General features: G+C 36.3%; 1 protein-coding gene across 7 annotated transcripts in view; it reads right to left on the bottom strand.

Moving 5' to 3' along the window:
• The window catches only part of LOC105676826 (whirlin), a 75,945-nt gene that overhangs the window by 9,061 nt on the left and 46,295 nt on the right, over positions 1-20,589 (bottom strand). For 5 of the 7 annotated variants that reach the window (XM_067360530.1, XM_067360532.1, XM_067360533.1 and 2 more), the window contains one exon: positions 5,178-5,414. The exons of the other annotated variants lie outside the window; for them this stretch is intronic. In XM_067360530.1, coding sequence (XP_067216631.1) covers positions 5,178-5,414 — 237 coding nt within the window. The remainder of the gene's footprint in view (positions 1-5,177; positions 5,415-20,589) is intronic. 7 annotated transcript variants of the gene reach the window in all.

Below are 20,589 nucleotides of genomic sequence, written 5' to 3'. Positions count from 1 at the left end.
GATGCACAGACACATGTACGATGATAGCACATAAGAGCTAAGAAGGCTTATGCTAGCGTAATCGCGTGCACGCTGCGGTGGAAGAGCGTTCTGGTAGTCTTCACGCAGCTTCCGGCATTAGATGTATATATAATGCGAGATGTTATTGTAATGTTCTCGAACTCCCGCAAGTTTGCAGTACATTTCTCCGTGGAACATTAATCTCGATGTAAAATGCGAAAGTGCTGATCGGAAGCTGATAGACAGAAGTGTATTTTGATAGCATTCTCGGAGTGCATTCTAACTATTCTCTCGATACTTTCTCATCTTGCATGCCTTATCTAGCGTGCTGGAAATCAAACAGGAATAATATTAAAAAAGTGGAAAGATATTTTAATTGCGACAAGAGAGTATTTATTTACTATTCTAATTTTAATAGCAAACTTTTAATGATAAAAATTAGGAAGATATTTTAACAATGATAGTAAAACTTTTCTACCTTTCTTATTATATATTTTAATTTTATTAGAAAGAGTTTAACAGTGCATAGAGAAATGTAAATATTTTAACGGTAAAATATCAGAATTATTTACATAGTTTTATCGTCTCTTTCCGCGATTCAACTGCATTGTTCCATTCCGCTTTTCCTTTTGCGTGCAGTATCACATTACCTATGTGCATGTATGTGAATCGTATGTGCTGACGCGCGAGCATATAATGTACACATACGCGAGTGACGGCTATACATATATCGATATGTATATGATAAATATATAGATCACAAGAATATATATATATATATATATATGTATATATATCGAAAAATTGAGTCATGCTTTTGCTGATGGCAGGCTGGTAGCAGTTGGGTGTTGGTGGTGCTCGGAGAGAGAGAGAGATAAAGAGAATGGTGGTAGTGGTAGTGGTGGTGGTGTGGTGGCGCGGTCGTGTTGTCGTTGTCGCATTCTAATTGTCCGCTAGATTTGCTCGCCGTCGTCGGCTCCGATTCTGTGCACGACACAACCGGCTTACCGTCGTTCGAATGCGCAGCGGAGAAACGACGCACACATCGACAGCAGAGACAGTTTCCAATCGCGAACACTATTGACTATCCAATCGCCGATATTCAACTATAATAGCTAACGAACTATATACGATCCCACGTTGTATGACTAAGTCTGCAATACTAATTACGCTGCTAAGAACAATTATCGGGTCTTTTCTATTTTCGCTATATTTTTACACAAATTTCTCTTTTTTGTATATTTGTTATTAATATATGAATATGTTTTATTTATGTTGCATGTATTTTTCTTTCGATCAAACGCTCCTTTTCAAATTGATAGGAAAAAATATGCGTAACAATAGAAATTGTAAAAAGATAAAAAATATCTCATATAATACAAGTTATGAGATAAATAAATTATATGTATATTATAATAATAGAAAAATATGTATTTAAGTTAGAAGATATGAGATAGAAAAGACCCCGATTATATATATTTATCGAGCTAAATATTCTTAAATCTTTTTAAACTACCATTTGACACTCATGCAGCTGGGGTAATTTTGATAATCGATTCTCATCTCAATACTGTTCATACTTTGTATATAACTGACTACGTAAATGGGATTTTTTCAGTACATAATAATAAATAGATGTTACTCAATGAACAATATGTAGAGGATCCACTTTACTGTGTCAAATTTTAATTAATACTCCACGAAAATAATTGACCGGGCTTTAATTACAATAGTATGGAAATCTAATTAAGTGTTAATCTAAATCAAAGTTGGATAACTATTCTAACGAAATAATTGATCAAACTTTAATTATACTAATTACGTGTGCGGGATATATCATACTGGGCTACACTAAAATAACTATTTTAATTAATTAGTTATTAATATGGAAAATAATTAATTTTTAGCATTTCTCTTATCAGCCATCCGATCTGTCGAGTTCACGGTCGAAAGGCGAGAAGATCGCGTTAATTAGCTCGACTTGCCGCTTCGCGAGAAACGCAACACGAGAACGGTGAAAGTGCGTGAATACATTGCGCCACGCACGCGTGACACAATGCATCTCACTCTTCTCGCGCGATAATCCGCTTGAAGTTTTCCGGCCGGAAATTTCTCTTTCTGCTCGACGCATCCGCCCACGATTTTTGTACTTACACCGGAAAACTTATATTGCGAAAGTTGAGATTGATTAATCCCGGATAAAATTTCTCAGCGTTCTGATGAAAACGACTTTCCTCTCGCGATGTTATTTCTGTCATTTCTTTAATTCAACTTTTTTCATTCAATCCAATTTTTCCACGTCACAAGATTTATCTTTGCTAACAAATAGTCTGCTAGAAGACATTGGTATCATGAATTATTTAAAGCAATTGATATCGTTGAACACATTGCGAAAATATCTCGCGGGGAATCACGTGAAAATATTTCCTCTCTCGCGAAAATTCCTTCCAGTTTTTTATGTGAGTAAAGTGATCGTGCATGCCAAGACATCTATATGAATATATAGCGCATATACAACCCCGTGCCCGTATATACGTGTGTATATATAGAACGTCTCAGCCAATCGAGTTTTTAACGACGGAGACTCGACGAGACTCGATCGCGACAAAGTTGAAGGCAACTAATTAGTGAAAATTTCATAGCGAAGATAGATTACTCTGCGTCGCAATTAAGGGAGCATCGCGTAAAATTCTTGTGAAAAAGATCTGCTCCATTCTCAGAGATAAAATTTATCTTATTTTCACCTCCCAAAGTATACACTTGCGTAATAGCTGACGAATTTCTAATTCGGTCTCTTGTGAATTTTCAATTCACATTCAAATCGTCGCTGTTTTAATCCATTTACATTAACTGGATCTTCCTTGGTGATTTCGCGAAAGAAAAATTGACTTGACTTTCGTCCGTTAAAATTCGAGTTAAAATTCGACACGACGGACGGAGATACGGGAAAGAGAGAGACGCTCTGTATATACGTATAACTGTAAATATAGTGATCGTGCTAGAATAAGTAAGGACAAATCGTAAAAAAGTAGCATGTGCAAAACACCATCTAAGATAAAAAACACGTACAACACCTAACGCTATATGCTCGACTAAATTTCGCTAGCTCTAGGAGCACAAGGATTACTTGATCGTATAAATATATATGTGGTGTGAGAGAGAGATAGAGAGATCTAATTAGGAAGTAAACTCATGCCGAAGGGAACAGACGTTTCCGGTGGCGCTTCGCGAATCGCATCAATTTCCGTCCTGTCGCGATCATCCGAGTTGCTTCTCTCCCCCTATTTCCCTTCCTCTCCACCAGCCGCGTTTCGCCGTGACTCGCATTTCGATTAGAATAAAATTGTTCGAATAAAGTAAGGAATTTGTCTATCGATGAGAATAAAAAACATTAATTTATCGATTAAAATTAAGAAAGATTAAAAAAGTTTTATGTATAAAAAATTGCGAAAATCTTGATTTTCTGAGAATTACATAATCTCACGCGCCCGTAATTGTGAAATAATTACTGATTAATTATATCTTATCTTATTTGCTTTTTCTAAAGACTTTGTGTGATTCGCAAAGTTTTTTTTTCTTTTTGATATTATTTTGCGTAAGCGCGAGTCGGATGTTACAAATGCGATCGATGTAACTGCGATGTAACCTCGCCGGAAGTTTATAATGTCTCGTTGTTCCAGTATAATGCGATTTTTATTACGAGACTTTGTTGTCACGCTGCGGTCCACCTTTCTGTGTTATTTTCTTTTGGCCAATTATACTATAACTTACAATTAAATTGTAGCACACGACCATTCGTGCTGAAAGGAAAACTCTTGGAACTCCTATTTTTAAAAGTAATAATAAATTTAACAAACATTTAATTTAATAGACAGTAAATAAAGCAATAAATGAAATTTTGTGGAGCTTTTTAAGAAGTAAATTAGTATTAAAATAGTAAAAGAAAATACATTTTAGAAAAATAGTGAAATAAATGTCATACTTACAATTAGATATTTATCTAGATATTGATTTCTACATGATGTGCTAATAACTCTAGTACATTTAATGAAGCTTAATTGTTATCCGTCTTCAGACAATGAAGTAAAATATTTATAAATAATTCGCAATATTAATTACCGCTTTCCCCGTCTCTAATGATGTCATTGAGTACATGTAGCAACAGCGATGAACTCGATTGCAATTTCGCCATTGTAATTTTTCGCGGAGATGTTATCGAGACTTCCGGCGAGATATCCGGATAGAGTGTTTCTGCACATTTTTCTCCGATGCGAAAATAGCTGCTCGTTGCATTGATTGCATACACTTCTTTCTCATCGAGATATGATCGATTATCGAATCGCATTCACGTTTCTCATTTTTATAGATAGGTCGTATGAAATAATTCTCAAAAATTCTTGAAGCAAAATAGACATATAATAAAACATCGTATTGGAAATTACAATTGAAGGAATTAAGAACATCAAAATCACAATTAGAGATAGAAATAAATATAAATGAAAAGAATAAGTGATTAAATAAGATAAAATTTCGATTTGGAAAAAGAGACGATTAAAAAACATGAAATTCCATTACTTTCTCAAATGAAAAAGGTTTTACAGAAGATTTTACAATTACAGAAATTAAGAAATTAAATAGCTGTTATCGTACAAGAAAATTATAACTTTTTTCTTATTTTTAACGTGAAATATTTTTATCGATATATCTCAAAGAATTAATCGAGATTATAACTTTGTTAAAAAACAAAGCAAAGTGCAAGCTTTCTGTGAAGAAACTTTTTCGTGTATATCGAAAATTTATAAGATTATTTTATACGTAAGTACATTAAAAGTATAATATTAAAGATTACCTTACACACAATTGTACCTTACATTTTGTGGACAATGCTCGTACAAAAGTATATATCTAAAACAATGAGAAGGATCTTCCAAACTCAATTTCAACGGAAGATCGCGGACTTCTCTTCCAATTTATCTTCCCTCATTTCCGCTCCGCAGCGAGTTGGTGCGAAATGTCGGACGGCGGCGGAGAGGATGAGCCGCGACGTTAAAAAGACGAGAGAGAAAAAAGAAACGAAAAAGAAGAGATAAAAACCGTGCGTGTCTGAGAGAGAAAAAGTGTTTATATGTGCGATAGGTGTGTGTGCGTGTGTGTTTCGTTGAATGGGGAAAACTTACGAGGGGCCTGGCGCCCCAGTACCAGGATTTGACGCGTTGCGTAAGGCCACCGAGCAGGTGGGACCTCCAACCACCGAAACCCCCACCACCTCCGCCTCCACTCTCCGAGCTCCTTTCCTCCCTGCACTCGAGCTCGTCATCCTCGTCCAAATCGCGATCCCGCTCGCCGGCGACGCCGCCGCGCCGCCCGTTACCGATCATCTCGGCGTCGCTACCCTCGCAACCCCCGTCGCTCTCCTACAAACGCGGCCGCACATCCGCGCAACAACCGGAAATGCCTCATGTTAGCACCGGTCCACCCCATTTATTATGTCTGATTCGCGCCTCAGCGCGTGTAAATATTGCGGACGATGCAGGTGCGAGCGATGATTACGCGAATTAAGATAATTAGAATAATTAAGATAATTAAGGGCGGGCGTATAAAGAGAAGAAGGGCGAAACGAATCAACCCGCAACACACGCAAATTTTATTTTTCACAGATTTCAACAATTTTATTTAAATCAATTTAGTCCGGTAAAAAATTCTATGTCGTCTTTCTTTCAATTTTTAATAAAATTCAAAAATTGTATTAATCGAAATAGACGGGTGATCCATATCGTTTTTTTTTACATCGTCTACTTATATGTGATACCCTTTGTAATTCAGTAATAAACTTGATTGTTATCTGCTTTTATTTTTTTTGAAATGATGCATAATAAACACAATCAAATGTGATGGATTATAAAGATCGATTATAAAGATGGATTATAAAGAAATTTTAGCTTACATTCTGTACATTCTTCTTTTATATACGCTTCATTCATTTTATTACTAATTGTGCTAATCTTGTTGAGCTAATTTCTCATTGTGGAACCGATCTCTCTTTCTCTCTCTCTCTTTCTTTCTGCAAGTCTTTTTTCGCTTTTATTGCCTTTATCTTTCCCGGGCAGCCACAGTAATTCGTTCACAAGCATATAATGTCTAGCAATTTTTCGTTTTTCAAGTTCTTCAGTATTTGTATTGTGTACTTTATTTTCTTGTTGTTTGCCGTGCACGAGATGATGCTCTGCATCTCCATTACTTTATCTCGTTGCATTGCAGTGAAACAAGCATCGGTTTACCAGCGCCGCGAAAGGTAACCGAAGCTGAAGTAAACCGACACTAGGAGCTCGGTTCGATCGTGCGAGAAAAACGATACTTGGAAAGTGCCATACGTACATAACCGGACGGTCTCTTTGTGAGCGCGATCATGGGACCTAAATCGACACGCGCGCGGTTATGATCATTTTACGCGGGGATGCGTAACGGCGCGCAGGTGGGCCCGATTGTTGTTGCCGTCTTAACTGGAGCACGTCCCCCTAGCCGCGAAGGATCGTATGAAACCAGTTACACGTTATGAGAATCATTTCACAGTGCCTTAGTTACGGCAGGATGTAATTTTCGTAAGAAACGCGTCTAGCAATTTTTGCACGGAGATGAAGATCATCAGTGATAAATGGAGTTTTTTTTCGTTCTCAGTTAATATTAATCATCATAAAATATGTTAACGCGGTAAAGTTAGTTTTTTTCGACAAGTGATTTATCGTAAGAAATAATTAATCAATCTTCGATGCTTTATAAGGAATTACGTTTTTTCTTAGGAAAGAAAAATTCTGCTAAGATACTTCAAGCTGCTTCGAGAATTAACATTGCCATTAAAATGCCGCCGATTCGACTTCAGCCGCTCGCCGGCATTGTTCTAAATTCAAATCGTGTATTCGTGGTCACCCAGTAACCTTAGCCTGCAGCGGCTGCGGCAGGAAATAATAATCGTCTGGTTATTAATGGCCGCGTCGCTGCGCGCCGGAGAAAGTTTCGGGACGGCGTTCCGTTATACAGAACCCGAGGATCACGTAGAACAAACGCGGGAGGGAGGGGACTCTCGGGGGGACATTCAAACTGGGACCCGAGCAGGAAGACCGGTGTTTTACGATTTCGCGATGTAGGTCACAATTGTCGCGCGCGTTTAAAGATACCACGGTTAAGCGATCTCGCAAGAGCCTCGTTCTTGGAAATGCGAGTTGTCGAACGACCGGTTCCCGTTCCTGCTCTTCCCGTCTGCGTGTCGTAAATGGAAATGACGTTTCTCCGTTAATTACGATGACATTTGTCGAAGGAGTGTTTGTCGATTGGAAGCGCAACGATGCAATCACCGCAGGAAGCACCGTCGCGTGCTAATTTATTGGCTGCTTAATTTACTAATTTATTAGCATACTAATGTATCGGTAGCTAGTGGAAAGCGTCATTCTGTCTTCAAAGTCTTTTTAATTTAGAATCTATTGACTTTCTTGAAGTCACAAGAATTGAAAGAAGCCGTTGAAAAAGAAAGAAATTATACGAACGGTTTTGCACATTTATTTTTGAAATAACAATTATAGAAAATTACTTGAAGACTTTTAAAATCTAATATTTCAAGAACTAGCAAACTAAAATATTAATAAATTAATATGATATTGGAAACTAATTTATTCTTATTTTCTATCAAATCTTTTTTAATAATTGATGATAGATTTAATTTTTTGGGAACAGTTAAACATTTTTTGCTATGACAAAGTGCGAAACTAGGACTTTCTTAAACACCATGCAATTACAGTATGCCTATAAAAAAACATGACCGTTTCTTTAATTATAAACTTACTTGAAAAAAATCTATAAAAAATTACACATACACTACAAAATGTAATACACAAGCACATTAGTAAGTCGTCCAGTCGTCAATAATAGCCTGTCATCTCTCTCTGCGCAGTGTGCTATCTACAATATTATAGTACGGAGATGCCAGGCTATTATTGACAATGATGACGACTGGACGACTTACTGATGTGGTTGTGTGCTACATTTTTAGTATATGTGTCATTTTTTTATTGATCAAAGAAATGTTGGTCATTCTTCTTAGACTACATGTTGCTCTGTCGCAACATCTTAAAAGTAAAGATTATCACAAAGTAAAGCAAAAAAGTACGTAATCTATAAACGAGATTATTGGAAATCTCATCATTCAATTACAAATGAGAATTTTCCACTGTGTCACGATCGTGCCTAATTCGTTTGTAAGTTATTCTGACTAAAGTCCTAACGAACTTGTAGAAACACGTCGATTTTCAGGCGTAGGTGTCACTCACGAACTGGTCTGCGGAGTGACGCAATACGTGCTGGTTCGACGAACTTCTAACGCTGTTATCGCATTCTCGTGTACGTAATAATGTTCACATTAACACATTGCATTTTATTTTCTCCTATTTTTAACAAAGTAATTTCTTAATTCTCGGATTAATTCGAAAAATCAAAGCACAGAAAATGTCAAAAATTTTCCCCCAAACATATCGCAAACTTTACGTGCGTATTCCGCTATTTTTATTAATAAAAATAGTTCCGTTATTTTGAAATCAGGTTTAGAAATTATAGCGTACGGCTGTAAAATTATTATTTTCATGCAGTTCATAATTCCTGTATTAATGTATCGCAAAGTATAACTCCTTTTATGCTAAATTCCAAAAATCAGAACATAGAATACAGCCGGAAGACATAATTCTTCCGTACACAGTTATCCATAATTACCGCTGCTCGTCTCGGTGCACCCGGTATACCATGAAAAAGCATGGCGCGGCATGGCTGAAGGTGTCACGCGATCCACCGCCTCGTTATATCATCAGCCGCGTGCATGTCGATGCACATGCTCTCTCTCTCTCTCTCTCCTCTTATCACCGTATCTTCTCCCCGCGCGCACAATAAGCCGCGATTTTTCCGAATCGTAGGATTGCGGCCGAGCGACGGACGATAACGATCCGGCGGTCGCCAGGTCACTCCGATACGCCCCTGTTATCAGACCTTTCGATAGCGCGAGAGTCTCGAAGAGAGGATGTTGTATCTGAGAAAGACTGTAACCTGCATTCACGATGCTGTTGATCCGGCAACGTTGCTGCGAGCCGATTTCGGCGATGTAGTCGCGATTGCTGGGCCCGCAAGCGACATTAGTAAATAAACAATTATAAATAAGTAAGCGAAGAATCATATAACGTTACCGTATGCAAATGTAAAATTTTCTTCAGGATTTTTCACTGCAAAAATTGCAAACATTTTCACAAAAAATAGGTCGAAATAAATATAATATTCGGAGATTTTAATAATTATCTTCAGTTATTTAAATATATGAATTACACAATCTTATCTTGTACGCAGTAATATTTCTAAAAATTTTGTTAATTACTCATGTTACTTATTTAATATTTTAGAATTGTTGAAAATATTAAGATGTATCTTTCAAAAATTTGTTTCACATTTGACTTTCTCGACTTGCGGGCTTGAATACGTCGCTGCCTACGTTCCTGATCTTCTCTCACCTGTTACCAGTCCTTCCCCCCCCTCCCCCCCCCACTCCCTTCACCAACGATCCTCGATCCTCCTTTCTTCGCTCGTGATTTCTCTCGCTCCTTGGCTACCCCACCTTCGTTTGTTGTTCTCATTCGCTCCCTCTCCCTTTTTCTGCTTTGACTCCTTCCACGCCATTCTCACCTCTCTCTTTCTCTTCGGGACTCTTCTGACTCACTCCCCTGATCAGGTAAATGTGAACCTGCGTCGGGGCCGCTTCATAACCGATTCCTGAATCAGTCGCGCAGACACCAGCGAATCGAGCACTTCTCGCGTCGCTTTCATCCCGCGAACGTCTCGTTCATTATTTCACGCTGGTCCTTCACATACGCGATCGTTCTTTTATCTCGCAATCCGGAAGCTGACTCATAAAAATCCACGGTTGGATCCTAATTGTTCGTTCAGGCGAACCGTTAAACACTCAACAGGTATTTATCAGATTTGAAATTTGGAAAGAGTTTGGGTTTATTTGCTATAAAAAATTATATTATTTAAACAATTATATCACGACATTCTTCTAACAAACATTTTCTCACTTCTAACATATCCTTTGATGCTATGAACTCCTCACATTTACTAACTTTCTCTATAAACATTTAAACAATATTGCTTCATGTAATTAACTATTATACATTTATCGGTAATATCACGAATGCGATTTTCCTTAAACAAATATTTTACAAATTTATAAAAATGTGTGTATTTTCTGAAAAAATAGTTTATATATGTACAAAAAAAGTTATATATATTTTCCTCGTTTCGTAATGAATATATATTTATTAATAAAGTAATTATTTTCGTTACGAATATTTCCCGCAATATATTTTCCGTTTTTCGCAATATGGGGAACTTTAATTGCGACGCGCTTGTAGAAGCGTAAAATATTCCACGTACAGGGAAGCGTTCGATGTAGGTTAAACGTCAATTGACATTCCGCGTCGATGTTACATTCGCAACGATGTAAATCACGGCGGGCCGCCTTTGTTGTCGGCTAGCGATTTTCGGAACACGCGTCGGACGCTTTTCAAATATGCATACATCGTACAGTCCCGTATTTATTCCGGAATCATTATTGTAGTATCCGAGAATTCTGCTTCAATGGATAAAATTCGTTATTACTCTCGGCCTTCGAAGTTGTCGAATGACCCATTTTTAATGTCATGAAATTTTCGTCAGAACGAAACGTGGCACGTTCGCGGTAAAACGCAATCGTGCTGCGCGTCGCATTTGAGCATTTCGAGAAGTGGCACGCAGTGATAATTGTCAAGCTGTTAGAACTAGGCGGGTCGAGTAGGTTCTTTTTTCGGCAAATTGATTGATTTTTCATTTATGTTAGTGCGCGGTGAACAGTCGACTGAAACAGATTACTGGTACATCTAGATAATTTCTACAAAGGAAATAAGATGAATTTACCGGTTTGAAAACAAGCAGCAGGTGGAGAACAGAGTTGAAATCTGATTTCCGCGAATCAGATATCTGATTTGCAAAATTAGCGTTATTTTCTTCTAAATATATCAAATTACTTGATTATTTTTTAATCAGATATTTAATTAGTTATCCATTATTAATTATCTCGCAAACAGTTATTGTTCTTACAAGTGAATTATTTAATATTTTCAATAGTATTTCGGAGTGTGTCTCTTGAAAATGTTTGAAACACTAACATTCGGAAATATGACTTCCCGTCGAATTTGACGAATTTGCACATCTTCCGTTATTATACATCGGGAATTTCGTAGAGTATCGCGAACCTCTAGTTCACATATCACGTAATTACGCTGCTTCGATTAGGAAACCACGTTGCGCTTGATGAAATCCGGCCGCAGCGAGATCATTAAGCAGAGAGAAGGTGGACTGATAATAATCCCGCTCGCATACGCAGGTGCACGTGCGTATACGTAGAGCGGACGGTAGTCGATAATAGAGTTGCTGCATAACTTGCTAATCCTGTATTTGCCTTTGTGAGAAATATGCTAACAGTTGTTCTGAAGTATGAATCTTGGAATCCCTAAAAATCGTATCAAAATAGATTTAAAAATTTTTTCAGAATAAAAATTTTTTTCCAAAGCTTTGGACATAAGACATTATCTTTCTTCGCAAATTTAAAATATTTAGCAGAATATTTTCTTCTCAGAAAATTATTTGATAACTTTAATGGAGTTTGTCAGGAATAATAATAATCATAATAATTTCAACTATTTGGAAATAAATAAATAGGACTATAGAATGTATGTATTTTTGCAAAGCATTTGCTGCAAAATCGTTTGAAATATCTCTTCGATCCATCCTCTGCATCGTCTGCAGATCATGGCTTGTTTTTCTCACCATTCGTTCATTCTCGATGCGACTGGGCGTAAACAAGATCATAAAATTCCAGTAGAGATCGAGTTATTCTCCTTACTTGAACGTTCGCGCATCGTTTTCAATCTCTGTAGACAGTCGACCTCGTAAAGTCTTTGATTTCAAATATCTATATGTATTTTTGTCCACGAAACTTTATCATTCAAAATCGTAGATAGATTGAAACAGATTTACAGAAAAAATTGCCGACGATTGGAATTCTGGAATCACTGATATTTTATAACCTGACAATTTATCAAGCAACTAAAAAAGTTACGCAGTTTTTCATATTAAATTTAACATAAAGAGCCGCATAAATTATTTTATGATAAATCGTCCCGATAGATTGCCAGATTGTAAAATATCAGTAATTTCAGAATTGACGTATCTCATTGTTAGATCTGTAAATCTTAAAGTTTACAATTATCAGGATTTTCAAATTAGAATGCACAAATTCCAAATGACCCCGGTACTTTGCATCCAACAATCCAGAAATTCTCAGCTAGTTTTCTTTCACGTCATCTGCTTAATTCAATTTCTAGCTAACTTAAGTTTCCTCTTACTTAGAACTCAATAATGCTATTAAGAACGCGCAGGTTTTCATCGCTTTCTTTTTGAAGGAAAAGCATTTACTCTGTCTTTTACTTTAATTTTGTATACAATTCTAACAAACTCATTGTCAAACTCTCTCTTCTAACTCACTCGTTAAATGACGCTAATCGCCTCTATAAGCCCCATGAATCTGTCACTGCCTTTATCCCGGAAGTCTCACCGAGACCTTCTTTTCAATTCCTCAACTCGATTCTCACAAACTCTCTCATCTAATCAACTCGCTAACGGCTTTAATCGCCGCTATAAACGTCTGCGTCATGGCTTTCTTCAAAGTGTTGCATATAAATAGGATTTGTATTGTTTCTGCAAAAAAAATCGTGAAATTACAAATTCAAGCATCCTAGAATTCAAAAATGTTTTTTAAAGTATCCAAGTCCTATTTTTATCATGCAACACTTCATTGCGATTCTGAAATTTTCGTTTCGGCTTCAACAAGCTTGCACCTTTGATGTTTTTTTTTTTCGCACTGATCATGCTAATCGTCGCTATAAACGAGCCTGTGTCACCGTTTATTTCTCAGAAGACAAAAAGCATGGAATCGTGGTTGAGTGACGTTCAGCGCGTGCGAATTCCGCGACCCAAGTTCGGCAGCGGCAATTCGGTGCGGCGCTCGAGCTCATCGGTGCAACACGCGGCGCGCCCGGAGATACACTCGCATCGGCAGGGTCAGGATGTGGCCAAGGCCACCGAGGAGCTGCGCCAGGCACTCCAGGACAAGCTCTGACCGACTAGCCGACCTAAGGATATCGGCGAGAAAAACGCGAAGACTTACTTCCTCGCCGTCTCTGTACCTGCCTGCCACGAAGACAACCACGAAGACTGCTCGATGACAATGACGATCTTTGGCTGAATTTTCCATTACTTTACCGAACGTGTCATAAGGTTTTTATTGGATTTTAAAAACTTTCCGTCGTAAATTCGAATATTCATTGATATTTGAGAATTGGATATATGAAAAGTACTTGAATGTTTCATGAAAATAATTTTTTCTTAACAATGTTTTGTTTTTCCGTAATCTTTGAATTTAAAATTATATACATTACTTCAGATTTGGTTAAAGTAAAATTTATTTTTAATTAAATTAAATTCCAAAATTTTTTTACTGACTTAAGATCCTTGAAGTTGTTCAGTTCTTAATAATTATATGCAATTTAATTTAATGATTAACTGAATAATCACATCTATTTTCGTAAAAAAAAGTTAAAAATAAAAAGACAAGAATGCAAACTTATGAAACGTTCGGTAAAGCGATGGAAATTGATTCGACGATTGGATCGTCGTTGCACTGTCGAGCGGAGATTCATGAAGAGATCCATCACTATCACTTCTCGCGAACTGATCGGTCAAGCGGAAGAGTGAGTTCGGCGTCGGGATGGCGGTCGTCGACTGCGAAGATCGAGACGGGGATACATTGTCGTCGGCGACACACTTCGGAGAGCACATGTAGTCTTCTCCACGCGCACCTTCGATCGATCGCGCTCGTTAAATGCAATTAGTCGCGAAGCAATTTGGCACAGCATCCTCGAGCATGACTTGCGACAAGGATCTCCGAAGGACCGACCGTTCGTGAATGGATTCGCGAGATTTGAAAAGCCGCGAGTCTTTTGAGGACAAACCAATTATCACGCAGCTTTCAATCACGCGATCGTCTTCAGCCGAACGCAATCAAGACGCAAACAGACTCTTAATTAGCGTGTAATTAATACGTAACCTTGTATACAACGATACGAAATATCCTATGAATAAAGTATAATCATTAGACGTAAGTATCGTTAGGATAAAAACAGGATTTTTAATTATTGATTAACATATATGTTTTTTGATCGGGAAATTAGAGTCGCATTATTTATAATAAATTATTATACTCCATTATTATCATTTTACATTATCATCGACACGTTAATCGTCGACACGTAACTTATACGTAAAAAGTTTGTGATTTTTTACGAGAAAAAAAATAAAATAAAAAACGAGCTAAAAGTGTTTGTGTAAATCAGTAACTCATTAATTTAATAACCAAACCGATGAGAGTTTGTAATTCTAACTAACATTCTTTTCTTCCTTCTTTTTATATTATTATTATTGCAATGTTAATGTTTAATATTTGCAATAATTAAGTACTTATCACAATTGTTAGAGTTATAATTGTAGCAAAACTAACTTCTTGGCAAGAAACAAATCCGCGTGATCGATATGTAAGCCGCGATTAAGCCACCTTTAAGCGGAAGACTAATAGCGGAATCTCATTAATGGAAACGAGCGGCCTTAATTAGTCGATTCTAATGAGACGACGCTTCTGCAGCCGCTTCCCCGTCTCCCCCCTGCCGCTTACTCGTTCCATTTCGGAAACAGCCGTCATTTCTAAGTAAATCACGTAATGCGCAGTTGCATTAGATGACCGACGAGCTTGTATGGAAGTTCCAGGGATGATAATTGCTGAATTACAAATGCAGTTTCGTGCAATAAACTTATGCGAAACGCTCGCGTTTATCGTATTGAATTACGGGAATTACGCTACACTAATTTTGTATTTAAAGGCGAGTCCGTTCATTCGTTTAATATTACAGTGATTTAACAATTAACGAAGGAATTTATCCGATGGAATGGAGAATCTCGAATTGTTGAAAATACTTCAGAATTTATATGTTTTTGTTTTATTTTTACGTTTTGTTGTAATAATTAAAATTTAGAATCAAACTCATGAATTGACAATATAAAAAGAAAAGAATAGACTTATTGAAAAATCCTAGGATCATTTTTGCATACGTTATGCAAAATAATATAATTAAAAGTTTAAATTTATCACGACATAAAAAATGAAAATAGAATTATCGGAAAATTTTACATTCTGATGCATTCACGTATTTAACGTTAAATGCGTAAATGCATAAACTTTTAAAACTTCTGCATATATTATATGGAATAATAATATATAATTAAAACTTTGAATCAGACGTTGACGACGTAAAAATATAAAAATGTAATTATTAAGAAATTCTAAGCTTTTTATGTTGACTATGTATTTTGCTTCAAATCTAATTTTTTAAACTTTTGCATGAAATATGCATGTAACAATGATATAATTGAAAAGTGAGATTTGATGGCAAAATCAGTGACGATGTGAAACGCGATAAAATTACTGATTTCCATTGTTATTTCCGGATCAGAATATTTCTACCGTAAAATCGTAACGTTCTCGACGGCACGACGAAATTTCGGGATTTGTCGCGAGCGGATAGGCGCGTTTCAATCCATCGTTATTATATGAGGACAATCTGCGGGGGATTTTCAGGTAGAACGACTATCGCGGTATCGATCGACGTGCGAGGGATGAACAACGAGACCATGAAACGCGGCTTCTACGTTCTCTTCATTGCTGTTTGCTCCCCCGACCGTTTATCGGGGAAATCCCTCATTGAACTTCTCCCCATTCTGCCCCCACCGCAATAAGACGAGTAACGGGTGTATTATTAGGGAGGAGAAAGACGGAAGGAGACAATCAGGCCACATCGAGATTCGCCGCGGAATATACCAAGTGATTTGTAATTTTCGCGAACTTGAAATCTCTTTCTTTTTATAAACTGCATTTAATTAAAAAGTTGATTTTGTTCTCTGTTTAATATGCTTCAACAAATTAGAATTTTGAAAATTAATTACTAGGATAAACGATTTAAAAATTGAAAATTAGTGATTGACGACGAGATTTCTCGACACATTTTTGCGTAGAAAAAATTTATTTCCAACTAGATTAATAATTCATGGACGAAAGGTAGTTTGTTACCTCCAGGGCACCCTGTACATCGCATTGCGCTGTGATTAACTCCGTAATGAGATTTTTCGCAGAAATTCCCGATAACGATTTATAATTTCCCCCGCGGCACGTTGATTAACCTTTTGAAGCGGTTTTTGCCCGGTTGCATGCTTCGCGTCGAAGTTTTTACGCTCCCCGACAGCCGCATTTCATCGAATGCTATATCGGTATGACGTACGCGGCCTTCTATAAAACTCGCGTCGCAGTTTAACGACGAAATTATTTTACAACCTGAATTTCTGAGTCTCGATTTTAAGTAAATATTACATTCCCAATAACTTTGTAGATAAGTTTCGAATGAAATCTATTTAACCTACATTGAGTTCCTTTTATAAATGTATATTCCTATATACATAGATACACTCAAAAAAATGATCTTGCAATAATAGCTAAAATTTTCTAGGTGTAAAAAATTAACTAAAACAGATAAATGATTAGCAACTGTTGTGATATTGCATATGTAATTACTTAATCAGTTTAGATGACAGAAACAGAATATATATCTGTATTGTGAACTTTAAAAAGAAAGTTTCTCTAAAGCGCCTATCTATATAAGATCAATCACGTGTTAGATTATGCAATGAATAACATTTAGCAATGGTACCTAAATTTTTCAGAAGCTATTGCTAGAACATTACTGCTATAAATTCTATATGTGACAAACAATGTTTTCACAGATACGAAAAATAGCGATACATTCTTGTTGCGATATCTAGAAATCTAACTACATCAGCGAAATATTTTTTTGAGTGATGGATTTTATTATATACACAATTATACATATTGGATTTATCGCGATTGATTGCAAAGCGATTTGAAGCGACTCGCTGAAATTTCGTACGGATTATTAATAGACTTGTCAGGGCCTCAATAATTAATTAAGGCTATCAATAATTTCCTAAAATTATATTGTCTTCGTGGCGGTTATTACGACCGCGTTTGAATGTAAATATAGGTATCGGTGGATATAAATCCGCGAGAGCGCGAGGATGCAATCGGAATAACGACCTCGGCGTTGCGGTCTGCGCTAGCTCGTCACTATTATCTTAATTATATCGCGCCGACCTTGGCATTGACTTCTGATTCTTTCCGAACGCGATCCCGTGCCGCAATCTGTGCTCTCGCTATTATCTCGATTGCACATCGCCTCTACTCTCGCGTGTAGTATTTGCACTTTTTTCTCTATCTTCATGTGCGAAGAATCGAAAAATAATTGGGAGATAACTGTGAAAATCGCAGATGCATAGCTTTCTTTCATTTTGCAGAGAAAAAAACACATCACGCGAGCTGACTTGCTGTTTCGGAATACGAAACATTTAGTTATCATTTTACTTGATGCAATTCAAAATAATATTCAAATTTTTAGGACAAATTATTCGCTAGATTAAAATATAATGTTTAATGTCGGACTTTTGTTATTTTATATCTGTTAAAAATATAATAATGTACAATTATCTTGTTTCTTTTAAATTAAAATTAATGAGTGAATAAGTTAAAATCAAGAAAATTTAATTTATTGTATTCAAGTTTAAATTGTTTTAAATTTTAATTTTTTAATTTGATGTAATACATCAATCGTCCATGTTGGATCGCGAATTTTTCGAAGTCGAGAGAGAGATTCTGATAATTGGCATTTCCCTTCCATCGCGATTCCATCCGAGAGCTTCTTTGCGGGGTAAAAGTAGTTATGATGTTCCTCATAAAATCGTGGTTTCTTCATTACTTCGTTTTTTACGCGTCTATCTTTGAGAAGGCGGTTCGGATTTTTTACGGCAGAAAAGAGAGCCGGTGTAATAATCGATAGGAGTCGTTATTCTCTCCGGAGGAACGGAACGATAGGTAGAGCACTTTTCAGTGCGAAATCATCTCTCGCATCAGCAGATAATACCGTGGCTGCCCGAGTGCTCCCCGCTCTTTCATTGGTCCGTTTCGCATCGGCACCTGCTCGCATTACGCTTGGCGTTCCTTTACCTGAGAGCGAGATCTCATTGAACCCTCTCATACATCGCGCGAATTCGCTATAATCTCCTAGAAGTCTTTCCCTTTTCCCTTTTCTTCCTGCCCTTTGCGTGTTGGTATTAGCCACGGAACACCATGCTACGGGCTGCTTTCAAAAGACACTGCGGATTTTTTGCATTCCTCGCGAGAAAGATTTTTCAAAGGGTTTTTAAATAATAAATTTTTCATTAAACATTTTTTTTTGTCTTTTAAAAAATTAGTCTAAAGACATGTCTTAAAATATATTCTTGGAATTCTTTAAGAATTTTTATAGGCAAATAAGCGAAAAAGAAGAAAATTGAGAAAAGTAAGGTTTGTTGGACCGCAAGATGGTGTTCGAGATTGTCTTTTGAAGTTTGTTATTTTTTAATCAACTTTCTTTTCATAAAATTCCTATAAGTTAATTTCTCCATTAGTTTGCTTTTATTTTCTCTGGGCTTAATTTTTTAAATAAAATTTTCGGGAGAATATTTAAATCGCCGGAAAATATCAAACATCTTGCTTGACGCACCTGTTTTTGTATTAAAGATAGTGTTTACTTATTTACTTTTATTATTCTTGCCGTTATCAAACTCGTTATCGACAGATATCGTCACAGAGAATCAATTGTTATTTGAATCGTTAAAACAAGACGCAAGAACGCGAAACATTTCACGCCACGAACTTGATTTATCGCCACCTTTTGTATGGGCTACTATAATCGTCTATAATGTGAATTATACACGACACGATTAAGTGGGCTGGCTAGTTATCTACCACTTTGAGCCTACGCCTATAATAACATTATAACGGTATCGATGCGATTATACGATCATCTCTCAGGGATTTATTGCAGAAAATTCGTGGTCGCACGTAGTCGCAGTTGACGCAAAGCAAGTTATAAACGTGAAGTATATATTAATATTTACAATTTCTATGACATTGAAAGATTGTTGAAATAAAAGCAGAACACATAGATAGTGAAAATTTAAACAAATATGCTTTGAATAAATATAAATAGAACGAAAAACAAATGTATTCAACATAAAGCAAGTTACAAATACGAAGTACGTATATTGATTTTTGCGCTCTCCATGAAATGTAGATAAATTGTTTAAATAAAAATACGCATAAATTGCATTAATTGAAATAGATATTCTATAAAAAAAATAGCGGTGAGATAAATAATTTTGAATATTTTTTATTATCATTATATTAGCTATTATTGGTTTGTGATTATAACATAAAACCTCAATAAATCTGCGATTGCCGTAATTTATTGCGTAATAGAACATTTGCACAAATTAAATTCTGTTAAGTATACTTTCTATATTTACGATTTAAATTTTCTTACGCAACCTCGCGTCTACTTTGATTACGACATCTCGATGGTGATATCGAGCGAACGAACGACATGGATTATGACGACAACCTGCTGACTTTAACGATCGTGTCGCGAATTTGCGTTCGCAATTACATATTATTATCTGATCAGTTTTACAAACATAAAAGCTTACGCGAGAGTCAATGTGGAACGAAAAAACGATTTAGAAAATGTTGCGCTTGCTGCAGCTTGAGTTTGCAGTTCCGCTTCTGGATTTCGCAAGGATAACGAAAGGTGCAATTGCGCAGCTGTGAACGTAACGCGTGTACAGAGTGTATCGTAACGCACTGAAGATTCTGCAGCAATAGTTTTCTAATGAATTAATTTGGTGTCGATTTTTTAGTAAAAATTATAAAACAAAAATTCCTAAGTTTTAATACTAAAATTTTTCGAGAATAAAATTTATTCAAAGTCAAGTTAGAAATAAAGTCTTGTTTTCTACTTGTATTTTTAAAACTTAATTTGCGAAATTTGCAAAATTTAAAATAAAGAACATTATTTTCAATTGTTTGTAGTACGAAAATTATAGGTGTTTTATTCTTAGTAAGAGAAGATTAACTGTAAATGTGTTAAGAGATTTCATTCCTGAAATATTACGATACACTCTCTGCATATTACGTGTAAATAATTGTACTCGAGTCGGCGTGTATAAATTAAACGTTGAAATTAACGCTGTGTTACGCGAGCGCGTCGCGTGTGAATTTAAATGAGGCCGTTCGGCGAAAATCCGATTGTACACGTGTGTTGGCGGATTTCCGTTTTAACTACTCGTTCACGGGATTAGAGAAATTTAATAAATTATAAAATCAATTAATCAATTAAAGCAAAAAAACACAACACAGATGAAACAAAATATCTATTTATAGATCGAATATAGTGAAAAAAGTAAGATTGTATTCTT

This window comes from Linepithema humile, chromosome 8 (assembly GCF_040581485.1).
Source record: "Linepithema humile isolate Giens D197 chromosome 8, Lhum_UNIL_v1.0, whole genome shotgun sequence".
Classification (NCBI taxonomy): Eukaryota; Metazoa; Arthropoda; class Insecta; order Hymenoptera; family Formicidae; genus Linepithema; species Linepithema humile.
This window is presented reverse-complemented; position numbering and strand designations above follow the sequence as displayed.